The sequence below is a fragment of the Podarcis erhardii genome, assembly GCF_964252035.2.
Source record: "Podarcis erhardii genome assembly, chromosome: 5".
NCBI classification, from domain to species: domain Eukaryota; kingdom Metazoa; phylum Chordata; class Lepidosauria; order Squamata; family Lacertidae; genus Podarcis; species Podarcis erhardii.
In genome coordinates, this window is record NC_138509.1 from 83,327,847 (window position 1) to 83,354,963 (window position 27,117).

The 27,117-nt window shown below is 44.1% G+C and overlaps 1 protein-coding gene across 1 annotated transcript in view; it reads right to left on the minus strand.

The window, feature by feature from the left end:
• SI (sucrase-isomaltase) overlaps positions 1-27,117 on the minus strand; it is a 106,382-nt gene that overhangs the window by 73,023 nt on the left and 6,242 nt on the right. Inside the window, exons 4-13 of the mRNA XM_081862055.1 lie at positions 21,654-21,774; positions 21,075-21,184; positions 18,330-18,481; positions 15,171-15,342; positions 13,738-13,837; positions 11,959-12,071; positions 11,209-11,334; positions 3,071-3,202; positions 2,829-2,948; positions 211-324 (exon numbers count right to left, since the gene is read on the minus strand). Coding sequence (XP_081718181.1) covers positions 211-324; positions 2,829-2,948; positions 3,071-3,202; positions 11,209-11,334; positions 11,959-12,071; positions 13,738-13,837; positions 15,171-15,342; positions 18,330-18,481; positions 21,075-21,184; positions 21,654-21,774 — 1,260 coding nt within the window. The remainder of the gene's footprint in view (positions 1-210; positions 325-2,828; positions 2,949-3,070; positions 3,203-11,208; positions 11,335-11,958; positions 12,072-13,737; positions 13,838-15,170; positions 15,343-18,329; positions 18,482-21,074; positions 21,185-21,653; positions 21,775-27,117) is intronic.

Genomic DNA, 27,117 nt, shown 5'->3' on the forward strand with positions numbered 1-27,117 from the left:
GTTGGGATAAAAATGACAGCAGGCCTGCCAACACAGAATTTCTTCTGGAAAGAAAATAAAACTTAAGATGTCGGGGCCCCTCAAGGGTGGGGGAGGGGCAAGTTGAAGATATACAGTGAAGAATTTTGAGAGGCTGTCTTTACTGAGTGGTAGATGGGATTCCTTCTCAAAACATTAATGTCCACATTATACGCATAGTACAGTACTTACAATCCACAGTCCATCATAGGGGACCTGATTGTGAAAATCACTGCACTCCTTAGTCCACCATTCATCAGCAGCAGGATTCGAATAATCAGGGAAAACTGTTAATCCTGGCCACACCTGCAGATAAGAAATGGCATACAACAGTGAACAGCTCTATTTGAAATGGATTTGGAGCTTTGGGAAAATAATTCATAAGGAACATTTCTGCAATTTAAAATACATGGTGTCTCCAGCCTGTCACAAGAAGCCTCTACAGACAAGCCAGAACTTAAGGTTTGGGTAACTGAAGTGGAAGAAAGGGCTCTGTCACCCAAAAATAACAGATCCATTTTATAACAACAACAACAACAACAACAACAACAACAACAACAACAACAACAACAACAACAATATTTTTTTATTTATACCCCGCCCATCTGGCTGAGTTTCCCCAGCCACTCTGGGCGGCTCCCAATCAAGTGTTAAAAACAGTACAGCGTTAAATATTAAAAACTTCCCTGAACAGGGCTGCCTTCAGATGTCTTTTAAAGATAAGATAGCTGCTTATTTCCTTGACATCTGAAGGGAGGGTGTTCCACAGGGTGGGCGCCACTACCGAGAAGGCCCTCTGTCTGGTTCCCTGTAACCTCACTTCTCGCAATGAGGGAACCGCCAGAAGGCCCTCGGTGCTGGACCTCAGTGTCCGGGCTGAACGATGGGGGTGGAGACACTCCTTCAGGTATACAGGACCGAGGCCAATAAAAGAATCAGACTTTTATTGAACTTTGCAAAGCTTTAAAGATGTAGATGAATGAATGACTAATGGGAAGACAAACACCTCACAAGGAAACCAGGATGAATATGTATGGTCATATAACTGTCCCACAAACAAATGAGAACAAATGCTCTATACAAACTAGAGATAACCTAACACTGGATAAGCTTAGTGCAAGCAAATCAGGATGAACCCTGAAAAAATAGGTCTTCTGTAGCGGCCCATAAACTGGAACCAACATAGATGGGTGTAAAATCTTAAGAGCAAAACAAATGAAGTCTTTCATCTTTCAGATGAGGAGTAACTGAACAAAAGGCATTTTTTTTCTGATGCTTAGATGTGAGAACCATTGCTTATCAACCCATGGTGCAGGATGTTGCAAGGGACACACCCCTCCTGCTTAAAAAAACAAAACCAGAATGACCTCAAAATCATTAGTATGTAGGGAAAGGAGTTGGAGGTGTGTGTTCTTTCACCAATTTTTATTCATTTTCCCAATTTCCCAAAAGACAGCTCCAAAAGGACCTTCACTTAAAGGACACATGTGTCCCATACATTTAAGGAATTCTTAAACACTTCACTTTCTCCCAAAGAATCCTGGGAACTATGATTTGCTAAGGCTTCTGGGAATTGTACTTTGTGTGGGGTAAACTACTGGCCCCATGATTGTTTGGGAGAAGCCATGTTCTTTATATGTGTTTTAAAGCTATTGTATGGATGTGACCATTTATAGGTAAAGGGACCCCTGACCATTAGGTCCAGTCGTGACCGACTCTGGGGTTGCGGCGCTCATTTCGCTTTATTGGCTGAGGGAGCCGGCGTACAGCTTCCGGGTCATGTGGCCAGCAGGACTAAGCCGCTTCTGGCGAAGCAGAGCAGCATACGGAAATGGTGTTTACCTTCCCGCCAGAGCGGCACCTATTTATCTATTTGCACTTTCTTGTGCTTTCGAACTGCTAGGTTGGCAGGAGCAGGGATCGAGCAACAGGAGCTCACCCCGTTGCAGGGATTCGAACCACCGACCTTCTGATCGACAAGTCCTAGGCTCTGTGGTTTAACCCACAGCGCCACCCGTGTAGACTCCTCTTATTTGCTTATTTATAATGATACTAGCAGCATCCTTGTACTCTGTGAATTCTAAGAAACAAATCAAAAAGAATCAGTGTTGTTTTGAAAGGTTCCCTCCACCATCTTGATTCAACTTAGCATCTAATTGTATCCATACACAGAAGAAAACCTGTTCCTTGATCTCTGGAACCATTATGCAAAATTTGGTTACAGTATCAGAATAGTGTCCAAATGCATAGTAAACAAACAACTTTCCAAAATATATAGTAGATGTGTATCTCACTTTAATCTGCAAAGAACAATATTCCCCATGAAGACTAAAAATAATAATAAAGAATGCAGGCACTGGAAATGTTGGTAACATTATAGAATGAAAGGGACTTGCATACATATGTAGTGTGACTATCTGAAAAATAAACCCTTTGGGGAAAAGATATTAAGAGTAGTCAGGGAAAGGACACGTTATAGATTAAACTGACAGTCTAGATACTATTTTAGTGAGCAAAGCCATAGGTCTGCAAAGAAAGAATAGAAACATCTCAGACATTTACTTGAGCTTAGCCCTTTATTGCTCTTCCTAAAACCTCATTCATTTCAATATGGTCAACTGTATGGGAGGGATTATTATTATTATTATTATTATTATTATTATTATTATTATTAGCATCTTTTTGTTTCAATACTGTAAACTGCCCTGTGATCTTTCGATGAAAGGTGGTATATGAATTTAAATAATAATAGCAACAAGAAAGAACCTCCAAGGGGATTAAGCTACAAGTTTGTAAAAGCAGCTACTTACCTCTCCAACAAGGGGAGTCACTCCATCTGATTCATTGACCCACACTTTCATCTGATTACCATTTTCATAGGCCATATATGGAGTATTATTACGGAGACCATTAATAGAAATGGCAGGATCCTGAAAAATTAGGAACAGAAAATATTATCTTCTCACAAACTGTCCAGAATCAATAGTTTCCAATAATATTTAACCCAAAAGAAAACAAAATCCATGAAATAGTAAAACGCGCTGAAAATTACCAGTATTATGACATATTTCTGTCCATTGTCATGAAGTTCTTGAACCAGCTCAGGGAGTCCTGCAAACTTTATTTTATCATAAGTGAAGTCTTTTTTGTCTTCCATGTAATCAATATCAGTGTACTGAACATCCTAAAAGAAAATGGAAATCGCTGTAAGTACAAAAACATATTGAAACTTTGACATTGTTCCAGTCTCGTACTCGCCCTTTACAATGGACACAATGTATTATATTGGAAAGGATGTTGTACTGCCTAACAGTGACAAAAATGTTACCACTCTTCTATCAGAAATCTGAGCATATAGGGCCAAAAGGTTCCCCAACGTTTCACAGGACAACTTACCAAGTTTGTATATGCATACCAAGGTAAGTTACCATGTATAAAATGCAGGAAATTATGCACTGTGTAGGAAAAATGGATAGAGAACAGTTTCTCTCCTTCTCTCCCAACACTAGAACTCATCATTCAATGAAGCTAGATTTCAGAAGATCCAGGGCACGCAATAATAATAATAATAATAATAATTTATTATTTGTACCCCGCCCATCTGGCTGGGTTTCCCCAGCCACTCTGGGCGGCTTCCAACAGAGATAAAAAATACACTAAAATGTCACATATTAAAAACTTCCCTGAACAGGGCTGCCTTCAGATGTCTTCTGAATGTCAGGTAGTTGTCCATCGCCTTGACATCCGATGGGAGGGCATTCCACAGGGCGGGCGCCACCACCGAGAAGGCCCTCTGCCTGGTTCCCTGCAACTTGGCCTCTCGCAGTGAGGGAACCGCCAGAAGGCCCTCGGAGCTGGACCTCAGTGTCCGGGCAGAACGATGGGGGAGGAGACGCTCCTTCAGATATACTGGACCGAGGCCATTTAGGGCTTTAAAGGTCAGCACCAACACTTTGAATTGTGCTCGGAAACGTACTGGGAGCCAATGTAGGTCTTTCAAGACCGGTGTTATATGGTCTCGGCGGCCGCTCCCAGTCACCAGTCTAGCTGCCGCATTCTGTATTAGTTGTAGTTTCCGGGTCACCTTCAAAGGTAGCCCCACGTAGAGCGCATTGCAGTAGTCCAAGCGGGAGATAACCAGAGCATGTACCACTCTGGCGAGACAGTCCGCAGGCAGATAGGGTCTCAGCCTACGTACCAGATGGAGCTGGTAAACAGCTGCCCTGGATACAGATTTGACCTGTGCCTCCATGGACAGCTGTGAGTCCAAAATGACTCCCAGGCTGCGCACCTGGTCCTTCAGGGGCACAGTTACCCCATTCAGGACCAGGGAATCCTCCACACCTGCCCGCCTCCTGTCCCCCAAAAACAGTACTTCTGTCTTGTCAGGATTCAACCTCAATCTGTTAGCCGCCATCCATCCTCCAACCGCCTCCAGACACTCACACAGGACCTTTACCGCCTTCACTGGTTCTGATTTAAAAGAGAGGTAGAGCTGGGTATCATCTGCATACTGATGAACACCCAGCCCAAACCTCCTGATGATCGCTCCCAGCGGCTGCATGTAGATGTTGAAAAGCATGGGGGAGAGGACAGAACCCTGAGGCACCCCACAAGTGAGCGGCCAGGGGTCTGAACACTCATCCCCCACCACCACTTTCTGAACACGGCCCAGGAGGAAGGAGCGGAACCACTGTATGACAGTGCCCCCAGCTCCCAGCCCCTCAAGACGGTCCAGAAGGATGTCATGGTCGATGGTATCAAACGCCGCTGAGAGATCCAGCAGAACTAGGAAACAGCTCTCACCTTTGTCCCTAGCCCGCCGGAGATCATCAACCAGTGCGACCAAGGCAGTTTCAGTCCCATGATGAGGCCTGAATCCCGACTGGAAGGGATCCAAATGGTCCGCTTCTTCCAGGCGTGCCTGGAGTTGTTCAGCAACCACTCGCTCAATCACCTTGCCCAAGAATGGGAGGTTTGAGACTGGGCGATAATTGGCCATTGTGGCCGCATCTAAAGATGGTTTTTTAAGAAGCGGTTTAATAACCGCCTCTTTCAGCGGGTCTGGGAAGGCTCCCTCACGGAGGGAAGCATTCACCACCCCACGAAGCCCATCGCCCAGTCCTTCCCGGCTAGCTTTTATAAGCCAGGATGGGCAAGGATCCAGGAGACAGGTGGTTGGCTTCACTCGTCCAAGCAGCCTGTCCACATCCTCGGAGGTAACAGATTGAAATTGATCCCACACAACTTGACCAGACAGGACTCTAGCACTCTCCCGCCCCGGCCCTGCTCCCACGGTGGAGTCTACTTCTTCCCGAATCTGAGCGATTTTATCTGCAAAAAAATTTGCAAAATCATTGCAGGAGAACATGTGGCCCGTACTGGGCCCCGATGTTGCAGGTGGTTCCGCTAAATTGCGAACCACCTGAAAGAGTCTCCTGCTGCTGTTTTCTGCAGATGCAATAGAGGCGGTGAAGAAAGTCTTCTTCGCCGTCGCTATCGCCACTTGGTAGGCTCGACGTTGAGCTCTAACCCGTGTCCGGTCAGATTCAGAATGAGTTATCCGCCACCGGCGCTCTAGCCGTCTCAACGATTGTTTCATTGCCCTCAGATCCGTGGAAAACCACGGGGCTCTCCGGGCTTCATGCAATCGGAGAGGGCGCTTCGGAGCCAAACAGTCAATAGCCCTGGTTAACTCCACATTCCAGCGGGCCACCAGGGAATCGGCTGAAAGGCCATCAACATGGGATAAAGCATCCCCAACCACTCTCTGGAAACCATTTGGATCCATTAAGTGGCGGGGGCGGACCATCCGAATCGGTCCCACCTCCCTGCAGAGGGGATGGGTCGCGGAGAAGTCCAGTTGCACCAGGAAGTGATCTGACCATGGCACTTCTTTCGTTTCGCTTTTACTTAGTGTCAGATCACCAACATCCGTAGAGGTAAACACCAGGTCCAAGGCATGTCCGCGGCTATGGGTTGGGCCACACTTATTCAGGGACAGCCCCATGGAGGCCATGCTTTCCACGAAGTCCCGAGCGGCCCCTTGTAAGGTCGTGTCGGCATGGATGTTAAAATCCCCTAGGACGACCAAGCTAGGTGTCTCCAGGAGAACATCCGCCACGACCTGAAGCAGCTCGGGCAGGGAATCCTTGGTGCAGCGGGGAGGTCGGTACACCAAAAGGAATCCTGTACTGCCCCTATTGCCCAACTTCCAGAACATGCACTCAGAAAACTGGGTCTTCCCAATAGGACGCCTGGTGCAAACTAATGACTTCCTAAAAATCACTGCAACCCCCCCTCCCCGCCCACATGACCTGGGTTGCTGTGCGTAAGAGAAACCCGGTGGACAAGCAGCGGCAAGGACAGGCCCATCTGCTTCATCCAACCAAGTCTCTGTTACACATGCCAGGTCAAGTCCTCCATCCATGATCAAGTCATGGATGGCAGTGGTCTTATGAGTCATTGACCTGGCATTGCACAGCAGCACTTTCAGGTCATGTGGGTATCCCTTGCTGATTCTAGTATTCATCCGGTCAGGACCAGACCCAGAGGCAGGGATAGTCCTCAGACAACGACTAAACCTGCCTCCTCTGTAATGACATGGTCTGGTCTTAGCGTAACTCCTCCTCCTACCCGTGATCACTGAGATCGGTTGTCCCAGTGCATTCCCCCCTGTGAAGCATATCCCAGCCATTTTATGGGCTGGGGCCCATTCCCCGGCAGCCCTGACCCCTCCCCTTAAGAACAAAATAACCCCTTTAAGAAACAAACAAACAAACAAAAAAAAAAAACCACAAATAAGACAATATAAACAAAAAACAATAGAAATTACAAAAATTACAAAAACATAAAATCAAACAAATTCCCAGGCCCAATAAACATCCACCGCACCCCCCCCACATACAAAAAATTCAAAATTAAAACTTTTAAAACATTTTAAAAGCACTCTGCACCCCTCCAGCAGTAACAGCAAGTGTTCCAGTGAGGCCCGTCAGGCCCTGCCCCAGGCCAGATGGTGAATGGCAGGAAGGAGCAGGGCCCTCAGACACTCACATGCAGGAGAGTCCTCCCGGGCAGCAGAGTCCAGCAGTCCTTGTGAGGCCTCAGGCCCCGCCCCAGGCCAGATGGTGAATGGCAGGAAGGAGCAGGGCCCTCAGACACCCACACAGGAGAGTCCTCCCGGGCAGCAGAGTCCAGCAGTCCTTGTGAGGCCTCAGGCCCCGCCCCAGGCCAGATGGTGAGTGGCAGGAAGGAGCAGGGCCCTCAGACACTCACATGCAGGAGAGTCCTCCCGGGCAGCAGAGTCCAGCAGTCCTTTATGAGGCTTCAGGCCCCGCCCCAGGCCAGATGGTGAGTGGCAGGAAGGAGCAGGGCCCTCAGACACTCACATGCAGGAGAGTCCTCCCGGGCAGCAGAGTCCAGCAGTCCTTGTGAGGCCTCAGGCCCCGCCCCAGGCCAGATGGTGAGTGGCAGGAAGGAGCAGGGCCCTCAGACACTCACATGCAGGAGAGTCCTCCCGGGCAGCAGAGTCCAGCAGTCCTTTATGAGGCTTCAGGCCCCGCCCCAGGCCAGATGGTGAGTGGCAGGAAGGAGCAGGGCCCTCAGACACTCACATGCAGGAGAGTCCTCCCGGGCAGCAGAGTCCAGCAGTCCTTGTGAGGCCTCAGGCCCCGCCCCAGGCCAGATGGTGAGTGGCAGGAAGGAGCAGGGCCCTCAGACACTCACATGCAGGAGAGTCCTCCCGGGCAGCAGAGTCCAGCAGTCCTTTATGAGGCTTCAGGCCCCGCCCCAGGCCAGATGGTGAGTGGCAGGAAGGAGCAGGGCCCTCAGACACTCACATACAGGAGAGTCCTCCCGGGCAGCAGAGTCCAGCAGTCCTTTATGAGGCTTCAGGCCCCGCCCCAGGCCAGATGGTGAGTGGCAGGAAGGAGCAGGGCCCTCAGACACTCACATGCAGGAGAGTCCTCCCGGGCAGCAGAGTCCAGCAGTCCTTGTGAGGCCTCAGGCCCCGCCCCAGGCCAGATGGTGAGTGGCAGGAAGGAGCAGGGCCCTCAGACACTCACATGCAGGAGAGTCCTCCCGGGCAGCAGAGTCCAGCAGTCCTTGTGAGGCCTCAGGCCCCGCCCCAGGCCAGATGGTGAGTGGCAGGAAGGAGCAGGGCCCTCAGACACTCACATGCAGGAGAGTCCTCCCGGGCAGCAGAGTCCAGCAGTCCTTGTGAGGCCTCAGGCCCCGCCCCAGGCCAGATGGTGAGTGGCAGGAAGGAGCAGGGCCCTCAGACACTCACATGCAAGAGAAATAACTTCTTCACAGAGAAGAAGTTAAACTTGTAGTTAAACTATGGGATTTGCTCTCGCAAGACATAGTGATGGACACCAGGGCACAATTCCACAAGCCTGCCCCCTCACATATGCAACATGGAGAAGTAGACACAACGGCCATGGCAGAAGACTGCGGGAAAGGATAATTAGGTCTGAAGCACAGGGCAATGCTGCCTGGCAACAGCAGAGAGACCTGCTTGGGATACAGCCTCTCACACACCCCATCCGCCGAAACCCCGTTTTGGGAATTTACGCTGAACCTGCCAGTTGAGATATGGCCAGCAGGTAAGTGCATTGGCCAGCAGGAGGCAAGAATTAAACACACCCACCCAGCCAGCACAGCACAAAGCTTGCTCTTCCAGTTGTATCTACAGTCGTAGCTTGGTTTACGAACTTAATCTGTTCTGGAAGTCTGTTCTTCAACCAAAGCGTTCTTCAACCAAGGCGTGCTTTCCAATAGCAGCGGGGGATTCAATTTACAAATGGAACACACTCAACAGGAAGTGAAACATGTTCTTATTCCAAGGCAAAGTTCACGAACCAAAACACCTACTTCCGGGTCTGCAGCATTCTTAATCCAAGTTGTTCATAAACTAAGCTGTTCTTAAACCAAGGTTCCACTATATTCATCTTAGTCCAGAAATAATGTTTTATGGGTAAGAACTCGTAAGTGAGCTCCCTTCCCCACACAAGTAATGTGCTTCTTTTTTATGTCATCTTCTGAATAGCACAGTGATTAGCATGTTGCATTAGGACCGGGTAAACTAGGATTCCAATCCCCAATCAGCAATGCAGCTCAGTGCACTAGTCACTAACTCTCATCTGCATACTATCCCTTGCTTTTTCCTGTAGGACTAATTGCAGTTGTTAACAGGGGTCAACAGGTTTACCATAACCATTGAGTCAATCACCCATCTCCTACTACCCTACTGAGAAAAACCCCACCCCACCCTCCCACTATATATAAGGGTCTGGTGACTTCTGTTCCATTGTATCTGAAGAAGTGTGCATGCACACGAAAGCTTATACCAAGAACAAACTTAGTTGGTCTCTAAGGTGCTACTGGACAGTTTATTTTATATATATATATGTGTGTGTGTGTGTGTGTGTGTGTGTGTGTGTGTGTGTGTGTATCCCCACTTTATGGGGTTTCTGAAAAGGTAATATGGGTGATAACCACACAGGATGCCCTGAGCATCTTGAAGAAAGGTAGGACATAAATACATTTAGAAAACTGGTGCAATGTTCCTTCTGCCCTGGTATGATCTTTAATCAAGATTTACAAAACTCCTTTCTCAACCTGGTTTCAAACTCGAGTTAAAAACGGCTCTGTTTAGCAAGACTGTCACTGTGGATGTAACACAATATTATGATCGATGCTGAAAAGAGTAAGGCAGAGGAATTTGCACTTGGAAAAAATGGGGGGAAATATGTGCTTGAGACCCATGGGCTGCTCCCAATTTTTAAGCAACCAGTGACAGAATCTTACAATCCTACCATGAGTCCACATGTAATAAGATCATTTTTCTATAAAGTGGCTTGTTCATATTTGGTGTATAATTTTACTCAGGCTGCTTCCCATCCCCAAGCTTAGAAAGGCAAATTCAGAAACTTAAATGGTTTCCAACTGTGCAGTTCATGCATGTAAAGCCCAAATAAGAAGCATTTACTGTGCGTTATATAATTCATCCCCACCCCGCAACTTCCATTACTATGGCAACTTACGGTGTGGCTGTATTTTATGTGATTTACTCCCTAATATACATGAAAAGTAAAGCAGGTTGATGAAAAGTGGACTTCAAGAAGTCGAAAAAGAAAGAATCATCACAGGCATCCCTGTCCATTAGCGTTACATAGAAATCTGGTTCTCCCAAAATCCAAAATCTTTAATCATAGCAAGAAAATACATTTTCACAAACTAATTCAACAGACTTGTCAGCAAGGGCAGCTGTTCTTTGCAATAACTAAAGATTCTCAGGTGTAAGGGAAATTAGCACCTGTTCTCGTTTTAGTTCTTCAGCCTCCAGGAAGACATACTTCCTGCCAGGCTCCCAGTAGGGATAACTCTTTCAAAAATGACATCCTTGATTTTGCCATCTCCACATTCTTTTGATTTGCTTGCTCAACTTAGAAAACTTTATCGAAGACGTTTCAGACTCTAGGCTGCATTCAGATTTGCGCTTTAGTTTTTCTGCTTAGTAATGCTAGCACTTCTGCCCCAATTCCTAATGTTCCTTTTGCACTGCAATACCTGTTGCATTACAGAACGGTGGCTTCTGGATTGATATGCCATATCACACTAAATTATAAGCATTTGGAAAGAACTGCATGCCGGGATACCACCTCAAATTTTGTCACATGAAATTAACACCCGAAATCCCCATGATTTTTTGAGCTGGCGGGGTTGCAAATGGATCTTTTCCCCCCTGGAAACAATTGACATGGAAAATCAGGCGTAAACTCAAATCCATTGCTCTGCCCACTTCCTCTACCTACTTGTGACATTCAGTCCCCAGAAAAAGGTTTTCCATGGGGAGATATGGCTCTCAGGCTAAAAGCGTTCTCCAACATGAGCTTCTTGTAATTCTAGCTAAAGATATCTCCAAGTTCACAGCATCAACATTCAGAGAACAAATTTCAAGTTACTCCAAATTTATGCCACTCCTGTCGGGGCATTTGTCAGTCGCTGTGAGTTATACCCATCGGATATAATAAGTCTATTAATATTTACATAGTTATTCAACTCCATTCATATATTCTGCTAGTGGCACGGGACCTGCTTCCCCAAGCCAAGATCACATTACAATAATAGCACGCGTATGAATAAAGGGCAAATTTCCCAACTGATCAGACCTATTATGCTTACATATGGTATGCCAGCTTCCCGATTCCTTTCAATCGCGGCTCTCAGGTCAGCAATGTCAGTGTAACCCCAGCGACAGATCTGGAACCCAAGATTCCAGTAGGCAGGCATTCGTGGAAGTCCTATCAGCTGCAAGTTTAAGACATGAAAAGAAGACAAAAGATAGTTTTTGCATCACTGTATTTCTAAATGAAAACAACAGTTAGTGGAAGATGGGCAAAAAAACCCGGTATGCCCAAATTTGGTAATGGGGGCTTTTCCCTTCCAAATAGGCTGTTGTCTTCAGATAATCTGTCTACCATTGATTCTTATACCATTGTTTGGACTACCAGTGGGGGGAGGAGGAGCTGGGGTTGGAATGGGACTATTAGCAGTGTCCAGGAGCAGACTCCCTTAGTTTCAACTACTGTTACACTAAGGAGGACCTTAGATTTGAACACATAAACAAGATAAAAGGGGAAGAAATCAAGGGAAGAGAAAGGGAGCGTAGTATAAAATCCAAAGAGTACAGGAGTAGTTAATTTGAAAATCATTTACTGCATCCTGGAGTCTTTGGTTCGTTGTTTCTTTTGTCTTCAAGGGCATAATTAAAGGCATTTATCGCACATGGGCGTGTTCAGTTTTGGCTCAAAGAAAGGAAATATGCATAAAAATAATCATTAACACATTGCTTGACTAAAAGTAACACTGCCCCTGGAAACTGCTTTTCACAGATATACTAGCGGTAAAATCTTGCATGCCACAGAAGCATACCGAGAGATATTCTTGAACAACTTGCTCTGGAGTATTTCCCAAGAAGACATAGAAATCTAGAATCCCACCAATTGTTCTGTATGTAACAGCTGGAACAGGTTGGAGAGCAAAATCTGCCAGGGGAAGAAAAAGCATATTAAGGTGAGCTAAAACAAAAGCATTCTCCTTTGCCATACTGGCAGGATCAAATTGCAATGTGAGGGAGATGATAGCACACCTGTGAGTAATGTCTTATTTCTGAATTGTTGGGTCACATCATGCGTGGGAATCACTTCACTATCAATCTGTGCCCTGCAGTTCTTTGTATTTAGAGTTCATGATTAACAGAAAGTGATCCATGACTATAATTCACAACTGCTTTACATTTTCACTATGCAAACCTGCTGGCCTACAAATGTTGTTGAACCCTTCAGCCCCAGCCAATAATGTACTCCAATAATACAGTATATGAATGACACAATGTTGTGGGAGGATAATGTAAATAACTGGAGAGAGTTCATAAATGCTTGTGCTGTTTCAATATGGTAAAGACCAAACAGGTTTCCCAGAAAGGCTGCTGGGAAATTCATGTGGGCAGTTTAAAATAATACTACTTTATACAGTGGACACTCGGGTTGCAAACATGATCTGTGTGGGAAGCACGTTCGCAAACCGCAGTGCCGCATCTGGACATGCGTGGGTCGCGATTTGGCGCTTCTGCGCATGCACAAAGCATGATTTAGTGCTTCTGCGCATGCGCAAGCTCCAAAACCCGGAAGTAACCCGTTCCGGTACTTCTGGGTTAGGCATGGTGCGTGACCCAAAATTGCACAACCCGAAGCCTCTGTAACCCAAGATGTGACTGCATTTTGAGTTTTTCCAACACTTTTGAAGAACTTCAGTATTCTCTTCCCCTGGGGTATATTCTGTGAAATGAACTCCTCAGCTTCGCCATGCAGGAATTTTGGATGCAACGGTGAATCCAGTTTCAATATTGTTGAAGCATGGCTCTTACTTCTCCCAGTCTTCCTCTCTTAAGCCAGTGCTTCCTTCATCCACCACCATGAGCTAATAACATAATTTCATTGGGCACAAAGTAATCTGAGATTTCTCAGAAGACAGCTTTTGAAGAAAGAGAATTTTGCATTCCCCACACACCATTATACCACTCACGTGTGAAGAATTTGGGGAGGCCTATTTGTAAAAATTGAACATTCTGAGACTTTTCTGGATTTCTTATCTGCCCCAAAAATATGCGGGGGACCTCCTTGGAAAATTTATATAATCAAATGTCAAAGAAATAAACAACTTTCTCACTTTTAGAAGACATCTGAAGGCAGCCCTGTTTAGGGAAGCTTTTAATATTTGATGAATCATTGTATTTTAATATTCTGCTGGAAGCCACCAGGAGTGGCTGGGGAAACCCAGCCAGATGGGCGGGGTATAAACAATTTATTATTATTATTATTATTATTATTATTATTATTATTATTATTATTAACCACTTTGCTTTTCTCTAACATATTCTGTATTTGTAGCAAATACAATGATTTACTGATTTAATAAATCACAGATTTGATTTTAATCCAATGGCTATTTTTATATCTGATATTTTCCAGGTGACAAAAATCCTGCAATTGCTGCAATTGCTTTACTATAATGATAGCCTAGAGTGTCATTTAAGAATGATAATTTCTAAGGCGTCAGAGGCATCTTTCCATATGTAAAATAATGCAGGAGAACGGGAAGCTCCCTGATCAAAAGCACGATGAGAAGCATAATCACATTCATAATCCTTACCCATGGCATTGCTGTTCATAAAGAATACACCAAAGGAATGTCCACTGCCATCTTCCAGGCATAAGAAGAAGGTCTGTGCACCATACAGGTTGTGCATCTCCTTTGGGAGGGGGAAATAGCAATGTAAAATGTGCAGAGCCCATATGCATGTCATGAATCTTCTAAACCTCTTTGGAAATGCAGTTTAAAAGGCTTTATAAAATCTGCCCATCAAAGAATCAAAATGAGATGACTGAACTAAATTTCGTTCCCTAGGATTCACATCCCTAATACTATCAGTATCATTTATCTTGGTAATCCAGCATAAAATCTTGGTTTACTGTTTTGAGTGGAGGGCCATCTAGTTGACACAAATGTATTGGAATTTAGTCCAGGGCCAAACTAATGAAATTAAATGATCTCATTTTTATAAAGTTGGCTTAATTCAGCTGTATTAAAGGTCATGGTTAAGTTGACCAGTAAATTTCCATTCAGGTGGTGTCCCTTTTTAATGCCCCTGTTTATTTAGAACCAGCTTTTTAAGAGCACATATGGGGAAAGTTCTAGAGGCTCAATTCCTGCTGTTAAAGGCATGACTGTGGGGTCAGTTGAAAGCTGTCAATTATAAATTAAGTTCTGATTCTTATGCTCATTTCTGACGTGAGGAAATCAGTAAATGGTTCTTTTGAGCCCTCATCACCTTGAATTTGGTCCACCTGAAGAAGTACATTGGGGTTGTATCTAACACCATACTCCATTTCACAGAAGACTCTTTGACCTTGGTGAAGGGGCTTTTTGAATGGAAGATAATTTTGGCAAACTCCTATTTTTCTTACACTAGTGGTTTCTAAACTCCTCCTCGCCCAATGGATTACTTGGAAATTGTTGTGGGTCTTGGCAGACCACTTATTTGTTTTGTTCTGTGAGAACGTGCTATAGTTGATAAATCATTGCTAATTCTGTTCAGACAACTAAAATTGTGTTGTGGTCTTTCCTCTTGCAATGGGCATAAACCTCAGCATTCCAGAAGTCAAGAATTTTCTTTGAACAATTGGTAGTAATGTCAGGTCTGGATAATTTATGCTCTTAGGCAGTTTCTTTGAGAGGCAGTTTCAGTGATAAACACATGTTTGAGCAGAAACTGGCAGTTTCTTCATAATACATAGACATATGGCTCAGAATGCCATATGAGGCATTCAATCCTATTAAAATCATGAGTAAGAATTCTAGTCAAAATATTTCAGATGCAATTCCTTTCATGGGTAATATTGAAAGCTTAGACTTCACCTCAAAATAAGCAAGAGATTTGGAGGCATTGTTAATAGTGCCCTTTAACAACTGTAACTTCCATCCGATTATAGGAAGAAATGTCTTCACATTTCAAACACATTTGCTCCATTTGCATGTCTGATTCGTCTTTCACCTCATAATAAAACGTTTTATTTGTCCCTTACTCCAATAGGTGCAGCATCCCGAGTGAAAATGGGCCACGTTTTCCAGTTAAAATCATGCCGGTACTGCCTGTGGATCTGTTCTCCGATACCATAAACATTCCAACTTGGCAGTCTGATGGAGAGCTGCAGGAACTGGTCAGAATACACAAGCGGTCCTATACTGGTGTCAAACCTGTTTGAAGAGCGATAAGAACATAAGTGGAGCTTGGGACTTCATGGTAAAGTGTGGGTAAGAAATCTACCAAATAAATGAAGTGCTTAAATATTTTCAAAAGTAGGCCTATGTATATCCTATTAAGGGACCCGACATCTCTTCCCCTCTGAAACAAAAATTAAAGAATGTACAAGATGCTAGGAAGATTCTTTAACTCGGGACTCTAGCAGCTGATCTCTAGCAATACCTTAACTCCTGTACCATCAGCACTCTGGGTCTTCTGGAAGTCACACATCCTAAACCTTAAAGAAAAGAGTGACTTCCAGGATGCAGTTCCAGCTTGAAAAGCTTCCCTACGTTCTCTGTTGAACTGCTGCCTCAGAGCATGATCCCTGCTATCATTTGTTGGTGCTGGTGCTGACCTTGAAAGCCCTAAATGGCCTCGGTCCAGTATATCTGAAGGAGCGTCTCCATCCCCATCTTTCTACCCGCCAAGGGCCTTCTGGCGGTTTCCTCGCTGCGAGAAGCCAAGTACAGGGAACCAGACAGAGGGCCTTCTTAGTAGTGGCACCTGCCCTGTGGAACGCCCTCCCACCAGATGTCAAAGAGAACAACAACTACCAGACTTTTAGAAGACATCTGAAGGCAGCCCTATTTAGGGAAGCTTTTAATGTTTGATGCATTGCTGTATTTTAATATTTTGTTGGAAGCCACCCAGAATGGCTGGGGAAGCCCAGCCAGATGGGCGGGATATAAATAAATTATTATTATTATTATTATCATCATCAACATCATCATCGTCATTTGACCTTGCATCTAGTTCTAGTCCCTCCAACCTTCTATTGCTACCTCAGATATTGATTTTCTGCTTGTCTCCCCCTGCCCCGTTCATTTCTTTTATTCCACTTCTGACTGCTTCTCTGTCCCTTTTCTGCCTGATCTGGTAGCTGACCTTCTACCTGCCTGTGGTTCCATTTGTTTCCCTTCTGTTCCTTGCCTGCCCACGCCTGATGAAGAACCACAGTTGCATCCTGAATCCAAGGACTGACTGACTGGCTGCAGTCAGCATTGGTCAAGGTCATGCAAACATCATACATTACCAGGCTGGTTGTGCAATGCCCTTGAAGGGCTTCCTTCACATTTCTACAAGGAACGATAAGAAGTTCCTAGTGTCTTTCGGACAAGGCTACGACATGTTCCTGTATGAATTGACATCTGTCTTGGAATATATCGAACTTATAATAGTGAAGATAAGGAAGTGAGTGGCTTCACATCTGGATTACATCCAGATGGGAATAAATTTTCTCATGCTCTTCTCCTCCTCCTCCTCCTCAGCACCAAATTGAATGTGTCTCACTCACTTGCTTGTGCCATCTGTGAGAACTGTATCATCTCAAATTGCATGCAGAGGTTGCAGTGTGTTCCTCATATGAAAATGGTTCCAAATAAAAAATATACGATAACAAAAAGAGCAAACTTGTTCTTTCTTTGTCTGATGTGGAGGTCATTTTTACATGCCCTCTGACATTTCACTGATTTGTAACACCCCCAAATTTTTATAAACTTTGAAATGGGTTCACATGATTAAATAAAGTATCTTCAGTCCATTTGTAGTAAGGACAAAAGAGAATAGTGTCGGATATGCACATATGGAGAAAAGACAATGTGAAATGTGATATAGATCTAGCTTTCTCGGTCTAAAAAGGAATGCATGTAAGTGTATACACCCACAAGCAGCAATTCCTGTTTCAAACCATGTCCAAATCTCTGATAAAGCTGCATATCAAACAAACAAAAAAACCTGCACTTTAAAAAGATGGTGTTAAAGAGGCTAAAATCTCACAAGAGGTACTAACCAGAAGAAATCTCTCAAACATGGAACTACTGCTATTTAATTCCTCTTGTAAAAAAAAAAAAAAGCTATAAGCTATTGTTCTCATGAATTCTCAATTGGACTGTGTAATCTGCTTCTGGCTTTTGTTAGCTATACAAAGCAGGTGTCTTGCACCTGCCTCCCAAATACATAGGATGCTTCAGAACTTTAAATTCCACATCTCTATGGTCTAGGATTGTTTTCACTGTAATAGGTTGTGCTGAAGCCAGCTCCAAAGCTAGGAGCGGTAACTAATTAATTGTCTTTTGTTTATCACGGTAATAGTGACCTCGAAAGGGCACAGTCGTGCTTCAGCCCTATTTTTAATTTTTGCTGGTACATGAGAGTTTATCAAGAATGGAATATATATTTTCTCTTTCCCTGTTACCTATCCCCAGAACTGAGAGTTTCCAGACTATAATTTTCTTAGGTTATGAATGCACAGCTTTTGTCCAGCTGTTACAGAGATTCCAGGCACCCAAACTCTGATTAGAACATCAGTTGTGAGGGAAACAAATTATTCCAACATTCGATCTCCAATGCATGTGGCATAGGTTCTGACGTTTTTAAAATGTGTTAATATTTTACTGTCTTCTCTTAAATTGCTGGTTTCAAATGACTGAGCTACTCTTAAAATGATTTAATATTCAATAGCTTATAAATAATCATATATATTTAGTGAGAACAATAAATAAGCTTCCCTGAATGACAGCTTGCCCACTAATTCTGACTGTCACCCAGTAAATGTACAACCATGGTGGACTGCTAAATTTGCCACAGAGTGAAGTCTCAGTGAATGCAGAGCAATGGCAAGGTCTGACAGGTCTGATAAAACATTTTGATGTGGTCTCCAGAACAATTGCTGACTCTAGAACATTTCCCAGAATCCTTTTCAACAAGCTAACTTCCCCTAGCTAATGTGCAGGGTTCACACAAGAGTTTTATCAACGTGGAAAAATGTGGGAAAGGTTTCATTTATCGAGAAATATTGAGATCTGCTGCCTTATTATATTCTTTTATGTTATGACACTAATTTTATGGGGTAGTGGGGGGGCAGGCATGGAAGTGTTTGGACAATTAATGAACAATTGATTGCAATGTTACTTCTACTAAAAATAAAATGGTGACTTACAGGACGTTGTTAGTGCTCATCCTGATCACACGGATGCTGAAAGGATTCTCAGTTATTTCAACTCTGTAGTTCGTATTTGTTGCTTTAGGTCCTTGAAAAGGTGAAACATTTGGATGCGGGACTTCATATCTCTTATTATCAGGATCTGTAATCTATTTAAAAAATGAAACAATTAAAACAAAGTTCATGGGGAACCCAGAATTAACTTCTACTTATTGAATACCATCTTTCCCTCATCACAATGCATTCCAAATCAGTGGTATGCATGCTACATGTTTAATGAACATAATTAATTGTGTTATAGACGGCTGTACAGTTAAACACTGTATTCATTAGCCAACTCTTTGCAGCTGTAGTTAATGAGTCCATGCAAATTTCCTGATACACTGCGTGTTCTTCAGACACATTCATTAAAAACACATTTTTATCAATTTCATCCCATTAGCATAAACTGAATGGAAATAATTGTTTTTCTGACCAACACGTTTTCACTAACCATTTTTTTTAAAAAAGGTGTGTTTCAATCTATCTGCGATAAAATCGAAAGAAGTAGGAGACTTTCATGCTCCACTTCCGCTACCTCAAACCTTTACAATGATGACTCTCACTCAGTCAGCTTATAGAATCACAGAATTGTAGAGTTTAAGGGTCATTTGATCCAACCCGCTTAAATTTGGGGGACATACACGACCAGACCTGTCAATATTGGGGGGGGGGGAGTACAAGGGGGTATTGTTCCACTGGAATTGGAACAAGCAGAGTGCTTTGACTCGTTTTGTTTTTAGAAAGTATCAGTCTTCACAAGCCGTTGAAGAACAAGAAGCATGAAACAAACACCAATCTAACCAACTTCTTTGTGAGAAATGAACACACTCTCATCTTTCATTATGAGGAAGTTTCACTAGTTAACATTTTGTCTGCCAGACATTTTAATACATGTGTGTGATCCCTGATTTATTTCTGCAGTACTGATTGAAAAAAGGTTTTCCCACCTGTGCCTTATACAGTGGTACCTCTGGATGCGAATGGGATCTGTTCTGGAGCCCCGTTCACAACCTGAAGCGAACGTAACACACGACTGCACGTCTTCGCATGCACGGGTCATGTTTTGCCGCTTCTGCGCATGCACGTGACGTCATTTTGAATGTCTACACATGTGCGAGCAGCGAAACCCGGATGTAACGTGCTTAGTTACTTCTGGGTGGCCGCGGAGCACAACCTGAAAATGCTTAACCTGAAGCGTATTCATCCCGAGGTATGGCTGTATTTACCAAAGCAATGTATATTTTATGCATATATATATATTTCTTCTCTTTGGCAGGTCCACCAGACCCAGGAAATTTTGTTGAACGCCTATGTGTGGCCTAACATCTAATCTTGGCCCCACCTGCAGTATACATTTAAAGCAGAATCATACCACTTTAAGCAGTTGTAGCTTCCCTTAAAAAAATTCATGGGAAATGTAGTTTGTTAAGGGTGCTGAGAGTTTTTAGGAGACCACTATTCCCCTCTCAGAACTGCAGTTCTCAGAGTGGTTGAACAGGCAATCCCTATGCCCAGGGAACTCTGGGAAATGAAGCTCCATTGGTGCAGATCTCCAGGGTTTCAGAAGAGGAACTGTCTCATCCTAAGTAGAGATGAAGCTGGGACCTTCTAAACAAATGTTGTACCACTGAGCTATGAGCCTTCTCCTATCTTGAACTCTCCTCCATTGAAGATACCTGGGCTGTCTAAGGATTAGCTACTCACTGCTGGAGATACTCAGCTAATCACTGCTTTTGTCGCCACCAGGAAATCTCAGCACTCTGCAACCTTGCTAAGATCTACCCCAATTTCCAAATAATTGTGTTTATATTGATATTCGTTTTCAAATACCACATGCCAGATTCGGCAACCTGACAATATGTGATTTTCAATGACAGCTTTTCAAGTGAATATTTGGAAATTATCGGGAAATTTGACAGTGACAATGTGAACCAGCAGGCCCACAGTATTCTGATATAAATCTGACAGGTCCTGTTGCAGCATATATTCATGTAAAATGATCTTCAATATGTCTTACATTTTAAAGAGCTTTGGAAGGTTACTTTGGGTCTGTTTAAGACATAATATTCTATAATGTGTGCTTCCTTTAGTAATAAAATCACAATCTACTTTGAGGGATTCCCTAAACCCTCAAAAAGATTTATTTACAAAACATGCAACATGGAACCAATGTTGTCATTTATTTTTCTCTTTTTTTAACCACGTAAGGTAAAGGTAAAAGACCCCGGACGGTTAGGTCCAGTGAAAGGCAACAATGGGGTGCAACATTCATCTCGCTTTTCAGGCCCAAGGGAGTTGGTGTTTGTCCACAGACAGCTTTCCGGGTCATGTGGCCAAAATGACTAAATCGCTACTGGCACACGGAGGACTGTGACGAGTGCCAGAGCACACGGAAACACCGTTTACCTTCCCGCTGCAGCGGTACCTATTTATCTACTTGCACCGGCATGCTTTCAAACTGCTAGGTTGGCAGGAGCTGGGACCAAGCAACAGGAGCTCACCCCGTTGTGGGGATTTGAACCGCCAATCTTCTGATCGGCAAGCCCAAGAGGCTCAGTGGTTTAGACCACAGCGCCACCCATGTCCTTTTACCACATATGTGTATGGTGGAGCTGCAGTGTAAAATGCCTTTGATCAACATGCAACCCAATTCTGAGTGTGACCCGTCAGTTGGACTATTGCTTTAATAAACAATCTAACCTTGAACCGGAAGCGGTTTACGGTCTGATATTCTGCAGTCAGGACAAGCCTTTCAATATCATTTCCAAACAAGGATGGTGCAGGTATTCTTGTCAGTGTAGTTTCAAATCCTTATCAAGAAAAAGAAGTGATAAACAAAGGAGCATTGCTTCCAATATTGCCAAATCTATATAGCACAGGAGTCAACAACTAACAGCTCTTGGGCCAAATTCATCACCAGGATACCTACCCATAGGCAAAAGAGAAACATGGAAGTAGCAAGTGAGACAATGGATTTGCTGATAGACAGTTTGGGTCAATCCCATTGTCTTCTGCAAGCGGCCATGGGCAAGGTGGGGGGTGGGAAATGAAGTCATGGCTGTAGCATATTTAAGTGCTTAACTTCAGTTTTAATATCCTTTTTTATTTAGTATTTTTGTTAACAACCATGTGATGGAGAACAAATTCTTTGGAAAGACTTTCAACCTCAGTCTGTATTATGCATATCAAACAGCGGATCAGCCTAGTGGTGCTGGCCTCCATACTATTTAATGAAAGAGTGTGCTTATTATTCCTGGAGTACAACCTACTTCCGCCTACCTGTTTCTGTGTCTGTCTGGCCTCCTTCTACTTGGTATCCATGGCTGTTGGAAAAGTAGCACCAGGGTATGCTTGTTTCATTCTGAGGGCTCCAGCAGCAGCCGCGGAGCGTGCATATGTCCTACATTATAAAGAGAGAAACGTGGCGTTATTTCAGAAGCAGCAATACCCTCTAAATCCATTTTCTGGACAATGGCATGAGCACACAGGACTCATTTATGTCATTGCTCTGTAAATGCTGATACCAGCAGATTAAATTGTCGTCTTCTGCAATTTTGGCATTATCCATGAGTGAAAAGAAAGCTTCCATTCTGTGACTCAGGGAGCAATCCTATGCATAGGAAGCTAGTGTAAAGCAATCTGGTACAAGTTAAGCCAGTGTGAAGTTGCACCAGATCCAAACTACACTGAGTGGCAGTGATGCCCCATTAAGCTTGCAGAGACAGAAGCCGTGGATCCCACGGTGTCCTCTTATCATATCATTCAGGAACACAAGAGCTGTAGCATTCTGGAGATATTCAGGAAACTCATTTCATTGCTCTGGATTAATTCTGAAGCAGACTTGGGCAGGTCCACTGATCATTAAGTGGAAGTGAAATGACTGAACACTTCAGAAAAGTTCAAATTTAAGCCCTATTATGCAGACTGAATAGTTATGCAAATACCTCTGCTCATCTTCCAGTTGCAAGAGCCAATTCTAAACTTTCCGACATTCACCTTTTATATAGCCAAGGGGGAGAATTATACATGTTCAAACACATCTTTCCCATTCTGCAGACATTTCTGTGCCAACAACAACAACAAATACAATGGTCGCATTCTCCGGGATGAAGTGCTCACTCCTTCATTTCTATCACATCCATTCAGTGACGACCTCTCTTCCCACACCAATTCGTAAAAAAGAGGACTTTAAAACATTCAGACAATTGCCATATCAATCAAGAATCAACTGCAAAGCAACCTTTGGATGTTATCCCATAATCTCTGTGATTCATCTTACAGTACACTGTAAACTAATGAATTTATATAGAAGCTCTTAATCACCAACACACATTTGCCTTCACAGAAAGGCTAGTTCCTTATCACAAGGAAATTGCCCATTTACAAGAGAAATATTTGGAACCAAAAATGTTTGTGCACACTTCTGAAGCTCTTAATCCAACCCCCACCCTGGTCTTCCAACAACCAACTTAAATTGCACAGCTTCTGTATTTCAATTCCCCATTTCAATTATCAGGCACCAGCATTTCATGGGTTTGATCCATGATTTTTTTTTTAATGCAAAAATTGATGGTCTGTACGTGAGAAAGTTTCTGTGAGATCCCTACGTTTTTGCACCTGCTCACCTGTTTCCCCCAGTCTGTTGTTTCTTAAGGAATAGCATAAATTGAAAGGGTTTATTCAAGCCGGTCAAGGTTCACATAATTAACACAATGACATTAGAGTGCTCTGTATCCAATAAGTTCTGGCTACATGGCAAATTCACATGCGCGCGCGCACACACACACACACACACACAGCTCTGTCTTTGCCTTCACTCTGAACAGTAAAATAAAGATAAGCAGTAGCCTCCGATCTTGACATACCACAGTGGTAGCTTCACTGCCCAACACAACCTCATTGCAAAACATTCAACTCAATCTAGAAGGAATCACATGAAGTTGGGCATGACCAAATGTGGATGATTATACAAGTTCAGATGAGCATGAATGCACATTCCCATTCTACCTTCAGTGACCAGAAGCACCTTCTACCTGTAAGCCTGGTAGGACAGCTAAGGCTATTCCTGAACGGGGAGAGCTTGACCACAGTACTAAAGGCATTGCGACTCTAAGGCTGGATTACTGCAGTGCGCTCTATGTGGGAGTGCACCCCTTGGCAGTGGTGAGGTCTAAAAGGAGGTTTGGCAAGGTCTCAGCCTTTGCTTGCAAAATGCACCTTTATTCCTCCATTCCTTTTTCCTTGTTGGGAAAGGCAGAGAGAAAGGTGTGCTTGTGAGCAAAGGCAGGGGACGTGCTGGAGAAGTCCTCTCCATTGCCCTTGCTTCTGAAACACATCTTCATTTCCCCATTTCTCATCAAGCAGAGGGGCAGAAGCAAGGGGGCAGAGCGGCAGTGCAACCGGTTCCATCACACTGGGTGCTGAGCCTAAAGGTAAAGGGTAAAGGGACCCCTGACCATTAGGTCCAGTTGTGACTGACTCTGGGGTTGCGGCGCTCATCTTGCTTTATTGGCCAAGGGAGCCGGTGTACACCTTCCAGGTCATGTGGCCAGCATGACTAAGCCGCTTCTGGTGAACCAGAGCAGTGCACGGAAACACCGTTTACCTTTCCGTTTACCTTACCTTACCTATTTATCTACTTGCACTTTGACATGCTTTCGAACTGCTAGGTTGGCAGGAGCAGGGACCGAACAACGGGAGCTCACCCCGCTGTGGAGATTCAAACCGCCGACCTTCTGATCGGCAAGCCCTAGGCTCTGTGGTTTAACCCACAGTGCTACCCACATCCCTGGGTGCTGAGCCTAGGGGGCACTAAAGGGCGTCAGAACAATGACATAGTGAATTGAGCAGAACTGAAGGTGAGAGGCGGTTGGCACGGATTTTGGCCTTGGACAGAGTGTCACTGAAATTTGAAAGACCAGCATCCATCCCTGAAAGGGGAGGGGAGAAGGAAGGTTATGTTTTGCCAGCAAAGGGGACTTCTTTCTTCTATTTCTTCTACCTTGAAGAAATTATTTGCTAGAAAAATTCACTTCTAAATCTATGCACCAGCATATCTGCCTTCTGCTTGTAGAGTCCCTGCAGGGCACTGAAATGTCAAGGTCTGTCACATCCCTCTATCACAGTACTCGCTGGGCCCTGGTAGCCTGTTCTGCTGCAATGTTATCTGTTGCTGTATTTTCCCTCACTTGTAAATATATACAGTGGATTGCACATTCACACTTCTCTAAGCCATACTAAGCTTTATCCACAAGGGTCCCCTGGATGTGACCTACAGTCTAATCACAATGGATTGTATCCAGTTGCCAGCATGAGTGGAAGGAAGTATCCTCCTTCCTGCTGCAGCCTCCTGTTAACTGGGGAGGAAGCAGAGAAGGCAGAGCTGCACACGATCACAACCCTGTTCTAAAGCTTCAGTGCATGGGAACAAAGATTAAATCTTCTGAAAATCTCAATGTCCAGTTTATCTGCACAGATTTCTCGCCCCTCTCTTCTTGATCTTGATATAAAGGTGGGCTGTACTCCCTTCCAGGTTCTGCTTTTAAAAAGCCTCAAATATTATATTATACAATTATTATATGCAAAATAATATACACAGATACACTCTGCGTTTTCTAAAGTAAGTAAAGGTAAAGGGACCCCTGACCATTAGGTCCAGTCATGGCCGACTCTGGGGTTGTAGCGCTCATCTTGCTTTATTGGCCGAGGGAGCCGGCGTACAGCTTCCAGGACATGTGGCCAGCATGACTAAGCTGCTGCTGGCGAACCAGAGCAGCACACGAAAATGCTGTTTACCTTCCCGCCGGAGCAGTACCTATTTATCTACTTGCACTTTGATGTGCTTTCGAACTGCTAGGTTGGCAGGAGCAGGGGCCTAGCAACATGAGCTCACCGCGCCGCAGGGATTCGAACTGCCAACCTTCTAAAGTAGCCCCCACATAAGCAGATGCATACAAGCAAGGGCAGTTGTTCTGCCTGCTCAGTGGCCTTCCTTTCCCTCTCATCTTCTCCCACACATACTGCACATTTCCCAAATCTGCTCTGAAATGTTGAGGTGAACCCCAGAACAAATATAGGTTTTGCACAGGGTGGGGGGGGGGACAAGATAAGGGAAAATCAAATGTGCAAGCATAAATCATTGAGCTGACGGAATGAATCAGTTGGATATTGCTCAATGCATATAATTGTATAAAAAAATACTTTGGGCAATATCTAATTAATTGGTTCTATAATGGAAGGACAGATCCTGAAGCTGAGGCTCCAATACTTTGGCCACCTCATGAGAAGAGAAGACTTCCTGGAAAAGACCCTGATGTTGGGAAAGATGGAGGGCACAAAGAGAAGGGGACGACAGAGGATGAGACGGTTGGACAGTGTTCTCGAAGCGACCAGCATGAGTTTGACCAAACTGCGGGAGGCAGTGGAAGACAGAAGTGCCTGGCGTGCTCTGGTCCATGGGGTCACAAAGAGTCGGACATGACTAAACAACAACAACAACAAATAGTGCAAGGATTTATACTTGCACAATGGAACAGTCCCTCTTCTCCTCCCTATTCCCAGCACCCTTCCCAGATATGTTCCAGAGGGACGAGGGGCAACCCAGAATATATGTAGGGGAAAGGAAAAGAGGGAAAGTTATGTTGCACAAATGTGAATTCTCATGCTGACAGAATGTGTTTAGATAGTATTATGCTGGAATCAAGCCTTAATAATAATAATAATTTATTATTTATACCCCGCCCATCTGGCTGAGTTTCCCCAGCCACTCTGGGCAGCTCCAAATCAAGTGTTAAAAACAATACAGCATTAAATATTAAAAACTGCCCTGAACAGGGCTGCCTTCAGATGTCTTTTGAAGATCGGATAGCTGCTTATTTCCTTCACATCTGAAGGGAGGGTGTTCCACAGGGTGGGCGCCACTACCGAGAAGGCCCTCTGTCTGGTTCCCTGTAACCTCACTTCTCACAATGAGGGAACCACCAGAAGGCCCTCAGAGCTGGACCTCAGTGTCCGGGCTGAACGATGGGGGTGGAGATGCTCCTTCAGGTATACAGGACCGAGGCCGTTTAGGGCTTTAAAGGTCAGCATTTAAGTATTAATAGTTTTACAGTTATGCTACAGAAATCTAGTAACACATGGAGCTTGACTTTTTCATACATATTATTTATGTTATACATGGGTTTTTGCTTAAGTGACTCAGATATAAGCAAATGTTCAGTGCAAGAGGCAATCCATCATGCGCAAAGCTTGATCAGAGCCATCAAATTCCATTTATAAATGCATTTCAAATGGATCTCCTCTGTACCTAATGGGGACATTTGCACAGATGGACATATGCCTCAGGGACACCTCCGCCACTGGTAATCAGCCCACAGGGCCAGACACACAGTCTGCAATATGACACAGCTTGCATAAATTAATTCAGAGAGTGGATTTCTTGATTAACATATCTTTGGAAATCAATCAGCCCATATCAAAAGTGAAGGGGGAGGGAGCAGAAAATAACCAGTTCCTCATCAGTATTAGAAATACCTAGAGACACCACACTACGATAATGATTGACCAAGCTAAAAAAAGATAAGAAAGTAAAAAGGTTAAAGCTTACCAACCGTTAATTTCACCTATAACCACATAAATTGTTCATGAAAGCAAATACTACTGGAGAGAGGACTTTTGCCACTGAGAAGAACTCTTATCAGACCTTCAATATCAGACCTCTCAGGAACGTTCACCGGCATAAATA